General features: G+C 47.0%; 1 protein-coding gene across 1 annotated transcript in view; it reads right to left on the reverse strand.

The window, feature by feature from the left end:
* Positions 1-9,608, reverse strand: part of pag1 (phosphoprotein membrane anchor with glycosphingolipid microdomains 1) — a 20,604-nt gene extending 10,996 nt beyond the window's left edge. The window contains exons 1-5 of the mRNA XM_056298527.1: positions 9,250-9,608; positions 7,839-7,896; positions 3,386-3,482; positions 2,423-2,592; positions 209-652 (exon numbers count right to left, since the gene is read on the reverse strand). Of these exons, the coding sequence (XP_056154502.1) occupies positions 209-652; positions 2,423-2,592; positions 3,386-3,482; positions 7,839-7,896; positions 9,250-9,434 (954 nt within the window). The 5' untranslated portion in view covers positions 9,435-9,608. The remainder of the gene's footprint in view (positions 1-208; positions 653-2,422; positions 2,593-3,385; positions 3,483-7,838; positions 7,897-9,249) is intronic.
* Positions 9,609-9,835: the final 227 nt, after the last annotated feature.

The raw sequence follows: 9,835 nt of genomic DNA on the forward strand, positions 1-9,835 counted from the left end.
GAACGCATTCACCCACATCAGCACGGCTATGCACGCACAAAAATGTCAATATCAGCAGACTGACATTTAAAGGAATGACACCATGAATGCAAACGTGATCACACACACACACACACACACACACACACACACACACACACACACACACACACACACACACACACACACACACACACACACACACACACACACACGTGGCCCTCCTCACCTCTCCGTTGTGTAGACCAGCCCCCGCTAACCCATTAACCAACACCGGCTGGTTGTCGTTTTCATCCAGAACCTTCTCAGGTACGGGCGGGGGCAAGTCGTCCTCCAGCTGCTCCGGCTGTCTTCGGGCCGCCCCACCAGCATTGTCCGAGCGCCGCTTGGCCTCCATGTCTGCACTGTAGCGGCTCTTTTTGTTCAGGTCGACCGAGGCGTACTCCACGCTGGCGCACAGGGGGCCCCGCTCCGGGGTGCAGGGGCTGAGGTGGCCGTTGAGGAGGACGGGGGTGGGGGCGGGCACCTTGGCAGCGTCAGCGGAGCTCAGGTGGGCGGTACCGTTGGGGAGGGGTCCGAGCGCCGCGGGGGGGTCCTTCAGCTCCTTGACCGTCTCGTACAGGGAATCTTCGAGGCTGACGTCACGCGACGTCACCGCCATCTCCTTCACCATCTGGACATCAGACAGGCTGTTTTGTTTAACATGCTGGGGAAATATGTGCACCAATTTACATTTGATGCGTTTCTTTTTTTTTTTTTTTGGGATTTCTCACCCCTTTTTCCTCCCCTACTGTACCCCGTCCAATTACCCCACTCTTCCAAGCCGTCCCGGTCACTGCTCCACCTCCTCTGCTGATCCAGGGAGGGCTGCAGACTACCACATGCCTCTTCCGATGCATGTGGAGTCGCCAGCCGCTTCTTTTCACCTGACAGCGAGGAGTTTCACCAGGGGGACGTAGCACGTGGGAAGATCACGCTGTTCCCCCTCCCCCCAAACAGGCGCCCTGACTGACCAGAGGAGGCGCTAGTGCAGCCACCAGGACACATACCCACATCCGGCTTCCCACCCGCAGACACGGCCAATTGTGCCTGTAGGGACGCCCAACCAAGCCAGAGGTAACACAGGGATTCAAACCGGGATCCTCGTGTTGGTAGGCAATGGAATAGACCACCACGCTACCCGGATGCCCCCCCCCCGCCCCATTTGATGTGTTTCTGACTGTCAATCACTATCATTCAATCAGCCCGTCCATCACAAATATAACCCTCTTTCGACAACCATCTCTTTGTATGAAAAATGAAGAGCCAGAACAAAGGAGTCAGGTCTGCACACTGAAATGCTCCCAAAAACTAATTTATTTATTGCCGAATAAATTAGTTTTGGGGAGCATTTCGGTGTGCAGACCTGACTCCTTTGTTTTAGTTTTGCAGTTTTTGTCTTGTACCTTAATAATGTTTTCTGGATATGTGCGTAACTTGGTTCCTTTTCTGAGAAATGAAAGCCGTCTTTCTATTTTCCAACACTTCCAACATTCAGTCAGCTGAGTTATTGTTCAGATGGCTTATCAGTCAGGGCATCCCTCACCATTTAATGTCAGGTTTCTGTGTTCATGAGTGGCATTTCATCTGTCAAACAATCCACTGATGAAAAATTAAAGCTGAAATCCGTGATTTTTCTTCATTAATAAAGATATTCCACCCACAAAGTTAATTCCTCATGCAAGTCTGGCACCTTGCATGGCAGCCTCTGCTGTCGGTATTTGTGAATGGGCGAATGTGAGGCATCAACTGTAAAAGTGCTTTGAGTGCCCTGTAGTGCAGAAAAGCACTATACAAACGCAGTCAGCTTATCATTTTACCATTTGGACCATGGAGTCAGGTTACATAATACTAACTGGCATCTTCACCACTGTAAGAGACACTCTCCATATGCTGTTGTTGACATTTTTGCCCAGGTAGGATGACTATTGGTGCAGCGGCAAACACATTCCTACTCAAACAGGAAACAGGTTTAAGATGTGACGAGGATGTGGCAATGCTTCGGTTGGACTGCCAATTCTACAATCAATAATACAGTAAAACAGTGTTCCCATATAATTTGATGTAGTTTGTAATACACTAGATTGGCCTGTGTTAGCTTTGGTAAGGGGGAACCATTTTTACAAGGGTGGGAACTGTTTACCACTGAGATGTAGGACACAGGCGACAATGGCTGCTACACCGTGTTTGTAGTTATCGCTGGCAGAGAGAGGGGAAGATCAAGGAAATCACGGATTTCAGCTTTAAATCTATTCTGACAAACATCTATTTGTTGAAAAGATAGAATCTATGATTTGCCAACACCGAGTGATTCAACCAACCAAATCATCTCTCGTAAATGTCTAGGTCCTTCTAAGGTAGAAGAAGTGTGATTCTGGCCTCTTGTATTGAACTGAGTACTGACCTCATAGGTACCATCCCCCGAGGCCGGGGCTTCATCCCCTATAATAGAGCTGTTCGGGGGGATGCTGGGAAGCTCGCGGTCCTGATGGCACTTGGAGGACCTGAGCTCTGATTGGCTGGAGAGAAGCTCCTCTGACGGCTGGGGACTGGTGTCCTGTGTGTCCGTCAGAACTGGAGGAAGAGTCAAACCGAAACGTTCTTTTATTGTCTTTCACTGTGATAATCATTCGAGAAGACTGCAAGTCTTAAAAACCCCTCAAGCTGGTTTCGTAAAGGCTCAGTTCACCAAAAACCTCAGTTTAGAATCAACCATACTTTTTGTTTTGTTTTTTTTGGGGGGGGGGGGGATTTTTTCCCCCTTTTTCTCCCAATTGCACCTGTCCAATTACCCCACTCTCCTAGCTGTCCTGGTTGCTACTCCACCCCCTCTGTCGATCCGGGGAGGGCTGCAGACTACCACATGCCTCCACCAATACGTGTGGTGTTGCCAGCTGCTTCTTTTCACCTGACAGTGAGGAGTTTCGCCAGGGGGACGTAGTACGCGGGAGGATCATGCTACTCCCCCCAGTTCCCCCTCCCCCCTGAACAGGCACCCCGACCGACAAGAGGAGGCGCTAGTGCAGCGACCAGGACACATACCCACATCCAACTTACCACCCGTAGACACGGCCAATTGTGTCTGTAGGGACACCCGACCAAGCCGGAGGTAACACGGGGATTCGAACCAGTGATCCCCATGTTGGTAGGCAATGGAATAGACCGCTACGCTACCCGGATGCCTCGAATCAACCATACTTCAAAGTCAGACCAAAATCATTAATCAGATTTAACTTGGCATGTCTAAAAACCTTAAACAGGGCATATTAAAATATTCAGCAACAACGTTTTATTTGTAAATGACTAATACTGTGTTTTTTATATCTTTATCCTGGGGATGCTAGCTAAAGCTAACACCGAGTCTTACCTGTACCGCTAGTAAGAGGACCATTGTGAGAGGTGCTTATGGCCAGGTCTGAGCCTGGAGTGTCCACCGACTGGCTGAACGTCTCTCTTTCTGAAACCTGCATGACACCAGACAAAATGGCCTGTTAGGGTTTAGTACTAATGAGTGTAGGTTCACAAGTTATTTGGCAGATAAATCGGACAAAACAGGCCCCAGCATTTAAAACACAACTGATTGGACACCGATTAAAAAATGTACTTGAAGGTGCAATGTGTGATCTGTCGTTCAGAGACGTGCATAAAAACAAATCAAAACAGACTCGGTCCCTCCTCAACCAAGCAAGATAAGCAAATTCAAATAGAAAGGCAGTGGTTATCCACTACTTTTTGCTGAGACTTTAATTTTCAAATGCCTTTAGTTGGTATCAGTCTGCATTTGTGTTCAGCCATTGCAGGCTTTAATACAACAACAAAAACAAATCAACTGACCTGGCTCCTGTGCATTTGAATGGAGAAATCTTGGAAGTGGAGGTGAGTGTGACTTGTTTGCTGTGTTTCAGTCGGTGGCATTCAGCCACCTCCTCTGATATTTACAGTCAGATTTGCAGATTTGTAATGCAAACATGTGATGCACTGCACCTTTAAACAGAGCTCAAACTGCCATTATTAAGTTATTGACTATGATGTATAGTCAAGTCAAGTCAATTTTATTTGTGTAGCCCAATATCACAAATTACAAATTTGCCTCAGTGGGCTTTAATAAGACCACTTTGCAGTCCAAGAGCCCCTGGCAAAAGTTTTTTTCCACTTGGAAGCCAACAACCAGCTACTATTACAGTTACCTGAGTATGATTAGGCTTTTTTTTAGGGGACTTGCACAAGGTCTTGAACCCAAAGTAGATCGAGGTTTGAGTATCTCCATTCTCTCACATGTATGGTGAGGTTGAGCAAGATTCGGTGCAAGTGTTTTTGGCCCAAACAACCTCGCATACATTTCACGCAGATATGCTTCCCTTGCTTCCTCCATGTTATTCCTGCTTTACAGCGTTATCTCAGCCATTTCCTTTATCATATTTAACAAACATGAACTTAATTACATGTATGCCGTGCAGGTGTGACTCGATACAAAGTTTCATAAAGCACCCTCCAACCCCCCACAAAGGAAATAAAGACCGATTGGAAGGAAATCATTCGTTTACAAAGCAATAACGGAATTATTGATTCATGCTACATGACAAGGTCCAGCTGTGCATTCCTGCTTTGATTCCCCGATAATCAGATATGTCCTTATCACGATGGAGAGTGCTCAGAAAAAGTAATTTGAAACAGTTGGTCGAGGTAACCTGAGGGGGCCCCGAATTGTTTCTTTTTTTCTACTGTGCTAGATGGAGAAAGTAATTGCATTTTAGATTTTCTCATTTAGCAGACGCTTTTATCCAAAGCAACTGACAAACGGGCGACACAAGAGCGATTTCGGAGTGGCGGATCGGACGGTGAAAAACCCCTGCTTGAGGTTGTGTTGTGTCTTAAATGCGGACCCCGAGGCCAACGCAAGACCAGTCTGAACAATGCAGCAACATTTCCAGTGAGGAAAGTAAAGGCAGCGTCAAGCGGTGTCCCCTCGGCACTGTCAGTATACACATTAGACACGGTCTTATCGCTAAAGGCACGGACACATCCATGTTACGCATAAAGCCGTGCTGTGAAAACACTGTTAACTCGATGAAAAAGACACTTTCCCATGTTTCTTTTGTTCAGGTTGTTGTTGTTTCCCTCATCTCTGGGAGCTGCAGCGTTACAGACTCGTTGTGCGCTAACAGCTCCATGTCGCCACCTAGTGGCCAACTATTCACATAACTTCTCTGTCATTACTCGTTCATTTTCTATAACCCACCTAATCTTATTCTGGCTCACAGGGAGCTTGAGTCTGTCCTACTAGACAATGTACACAAGGCAGGAAGTGCGTGGAAACATATGAAGCTTCACATTATTTAGAAATCCTCTTCGGGTGCCCTCATGGCTGAAGCTGAAGTAGAAAAAACAACATCTAACGGTATAAGATTATGGTAACAGGCCTGTGTGTCCATACTAAATATCCATTTAGCTATTATCCAAACCACTTATCCTACGTAGGGTCGCGGGAAGTCGGAGCCTATCCCAGCAGTCATTGGGCAGCAGGCAGGGAGACACCCCAGACAGGCCGCCACCTAGGGACAATTTAGTACGGCCGATTCACCTGACCTACATGTCTTTGGACTGTGGGAGGAAACCAAAGCACCCAGAGGAAACCCACGCAGACACAGGGAGAACATGCAAACTCCACACAGAGGATGACCCGGGATGACCCCCAAGGTTGGACGACCCCGGGGCTGGAACCCAGGACCTTCTCGCTGTGAGGCGACTGCGCTAACTACTGCGCCACCGTGCCACCCCCATACCAAATATATTATTTTGTATTTATATTTCCTTTTATTTGTCACAGTGTCAACACAGCACCCATTCGAGATTTTTCTAGAAAATGTGTGATCAAGCCTGCTTGCTTAATAAGCCGAGAACAGATGTCCAACTAATCCAATATTTCTTTCCACTTGTGACGTAATTTCAAATCAAAAGCATTTCTTCTGATTTGAATCGGGTCCCGAAATGGGTCACGTGGCGCTAACTCTGGTCTGAGTTGAATTTTGATAAACCTACATCCGGGATGAAATTTAATTTGGCCCTGGGGCCCTAAGAGATGAAGACCCCCCCCCCCCTTTGTACAGCAACCGATGAGGAGACAATGGAGGGAGCTTCTCTAGAGTGTTGAGACGCGCCCCATATGGAAGACAAGCAGAGAGACAGATTGGAGGTTTGCGGGGAGCGCCATTCTACCTGTCCGCACGAGACAAAGACCCCATTTAACCTGTCAGCACTTGACACTGCGCGTCATTTAAATGGGCCCCTCCTGAAATAATCTGACCCCTCGACGATCACATTGCATCGTAAAGGTTAACCTGGACATATCCATCAAACGCAAAACACCTGTGACCAACGCGTCTGTGGGCATGCAAGTGATCAGGGCTACCCCCCCCTCCGACACACACACACACACACACACACACACACACATGCAGTAGTGAGTGGAGTGTGACAGAAAGGGAGAACGCATAATCGGATGTCACTTAGTCCATGACAGCCTGGCATTTGTCACGCTTAAGTGGCGCTCAGTTCCTGAAGCATCGATATTATGGGAGCAGGGAATCATCCCTACGCCACCGGCATTACATCCAAATGGACACGCGTTTAAGTTGTCGGCGAAAGCGGACATCTAAAAAGGGCACAGGTCAGCTCTGTGAACGCTAAACCTCCACCGGCACGGAAACGAACACGGAATAATCTCTTTTTCATATCCAAATTCAAGTCACCGTGCCCGACTGATACGGGACTGTGCCGCCGTCGCTCTACAGTCTGTTCTGTTTAAGACTATCGTGCTTTAGCTCTTATGTGGTGCAACAGTAGAAATACCCACACACCACGATGTCACAACCAGGAATACAGTAACAGCAGTCAGTGATGTGGATAAAAAGGTCCTTACACTTGGTCCTGACCTCCCAGCAGCAAGAACCATCACCCCTGACAGCGACCACCAATTTTGCATGTGTGTGTGTGTGTGTGTGTGTGTGTGTGTGTGTGTGTGTGTGTGTAGTGCTTGCTATTCAGGCATGCATGCAGCTGAGCAGTAAGCCTCATCTCCAGTGGTAACAAGTGTGGTGTGTGTGTGTTTTCCTGGTTGTGTATGTGTTTAATTTGTGTTAGTGCTTCGGTGGAAACGAGAGAGAGGGGAGTTGAGTAAATATTTGTCCAGTGTTTCCCAGGTTAATGTTAATGGTTTCCCCCTTGAGGAATTTATGGGGCTTCAACCCCCCCCCCCCAGAAATTCCTAGAAATTTTGAACTTTGATCTCCTGACCTTTGGCATCCATCTTGGAAACTCCCTCTCATTGAGCATCATTAGAAAGGTGCACAAGTGTGTTTGTGTGTAAGTGTCTATGTTTATTTGCCTGACATATACGCTCAGCCTAGCTGTCTGTCTAGTTCCACTTCCACATAACACACACACACACACACACACACACAAGAATGAGTATGGTTATACACCCCCACATACTCTCACACACACACACTGCTCGTCCCAGATGTGATTCTGTAAGAGATGCTGCGGCACTCGTCTTCTCTCTGACGGCACCTGTAGTTTTTTGTTTTCCAGCCTTTGTGCCGAGCACGCCACGCGTACTTCACACACAACTTGAAAGTGAACCAACTATCAGACGGAGGAAACCACAACCCCTGCTTTGCCCCCATCCTATCACCCACACCCCACCCGCGCTGTACACTGCTTCAGATTGCTTTGGTAATTTCTCTACAAAACCCTTTCTCAGCTTCAGGCCTTTTCTAATGTATAAAGAGAGGATTTGCCCCTGGAAAAGCCCAACTCACCCCATTCATGAGGTTTTCATGGTCTGTTACTGGATGTCCATTAGCTGGTTTCTTCTGCCTAGAAAGGAAGGGAGAGAGGGAGGGGGGGGTAGATTAGATTATTGTACAGCCAGCCTTATTACTGCACTCTAATGGCCCCTGCCTTCCAGTTAAGTTCAGACTGATGTATTTTCATTGCCCCAGCCCCAGGTAAGGTTACACAAAAAGCCTTTCCGAGGTCAGAAACTCGTGGGTGCATAAAAAATAAAATCAAAATAAAGTGTGTTTCTGCTCGGATCAGGTGTGTGCAGATGGCAGCCTGACTGAAGGACGTGGTCTCCACAGCTCATGACATGATATGCAGGACGAGCCAGGCAGTCTGGCTGACCACAGATGTCATGTGCTCCGTGCTGCTAAGAGCAGCCATGCTAACTCCTGCGGTGACCAGGAGGCTAGCCAGTGAGCCACCTTTCCTTTTTTCTCTTATCCCTTGGAAGGTACAGCACACTACCGCCTTTTCATTGAAAGCTTGTCAGTAAAAGCATGTACCAGTAACCACTGTGTACACTGTCATCCTCACTGTTATTATGGGCACTGTTATTATGGCACTGTTATTATGGCGATTGTTATTATGACTATTGTTATTATGACTATTGTTATTATGGGTACTACAGTGCTGCCAACAGGTTTCAGTTGAACCTCGTACCTGTTGTATTACTGTCAATATCATAATAAACAACCCTGTTGGGGCAAGAGAATCTGTGTGTGTGTGTGTGTGCGCACGTCCTTGCATATGTGTGTGTGTGTGTGTGTGTGTTTGTGTGTGTGTGAATACATGAGTCCATATGTGTGCCTCCATATGTATCTTCAGTGTGTGTGTGTGTGTTTGTGTGTGTGAAAGAGAGAAGGTGTGTGTGAATACATGAGTCCATATGTGTGCCTCCATATGTATCGTCACAGTGTGAATGTGTGTGTGTGTGTGTGTGTGCACACACACACGTGCTTGTGTTCATAATAATAATATATTTAATTTATGGGCACCTCTTAAAACACTCAAGGACACCTTACGAAACGCACTGTATCAGACACCATAAAATCAAACCAAGCAGGGGTAGACAATGATAAGTTAATACAACAGATAGGTACAAAATCACCACCTGTGCAAAACTCAGTGTGTGTGTAACCATATTTTGTGCAACATTTTGTGTATGTGCACAAATATATGTGCATGCACTCATGCATGCATGACATATTTATAGACACCATGCACGGGTGTCTATAAATATGCTTTTGCAACAGATGCTGCACGTCAAACTTCTGGAGATGTGAGTTCTTCTAGGACATGAACATAAATGAAATAATGTAATCATGAAAAACAGTCCACAGTGTGTCTGTGTGTGTGTATGTGTGTGCGTATGTGTGTACCACTCACCCTTGGCAGCTGGCACACAGCAGCAGCAGTGACAGCAGTACGAGGGCGGTGAGGACACTAAGAGTCCCAACCAGGACCAGCTGCCCGCTGTTCAGCCATGATACCACCCCATCAATGGCCCCTGCCCCAGACCCCACAATGCCCGCCTCCGGTCCCCACCACACGCCACTCAGCACCGGAGCCATGACGCATCACAGTCTGGGAGGAAAGGACATCGGACTGGTACTGGCTGTGGGAGAAGGGGTAGGGGAGGTAGAGACACCTAGAGGTTTGTTGATATTGACACAATAATTCTACTATTTTGCTATTACTACTACTACTATTTTATATATACTACTATTTTCCTACTACTACTAGTAGTGACCCTACTACTGATCCACTGGAGAATGTATTGTAATTGTAAAGTCCTATGTGAATGTGACTGAACTGTGATTCATGTTTTATATGAATAAAATATGACCCAATCCGACCAATTAATTATTTATTTAGTTGGGTTTTTTTCTCCCCAATTGTAATTGGCCAATTACCCTATTTTCCGAGCCGTCCCGGTCGCTGCTCCAACCTCTCTGCCGACCCGGGGAGGGCT

The sequence above is a fragment of the Lampris incognitus genome, chromosome 18 (genome assembly GCF_029633865.1).
Source record: "Lampris incognitus isolate fLamInc1 chromosome 18, fLamInc1.hap2, whole genome shotgun sequence".
Taxonomy (NCBI): domain Eukaryota; kingdom Metazoa; phylum Chordata; class Actinopteri; order Lampriformes; family Lampridae; genus Lampris; species Lampris incognitus.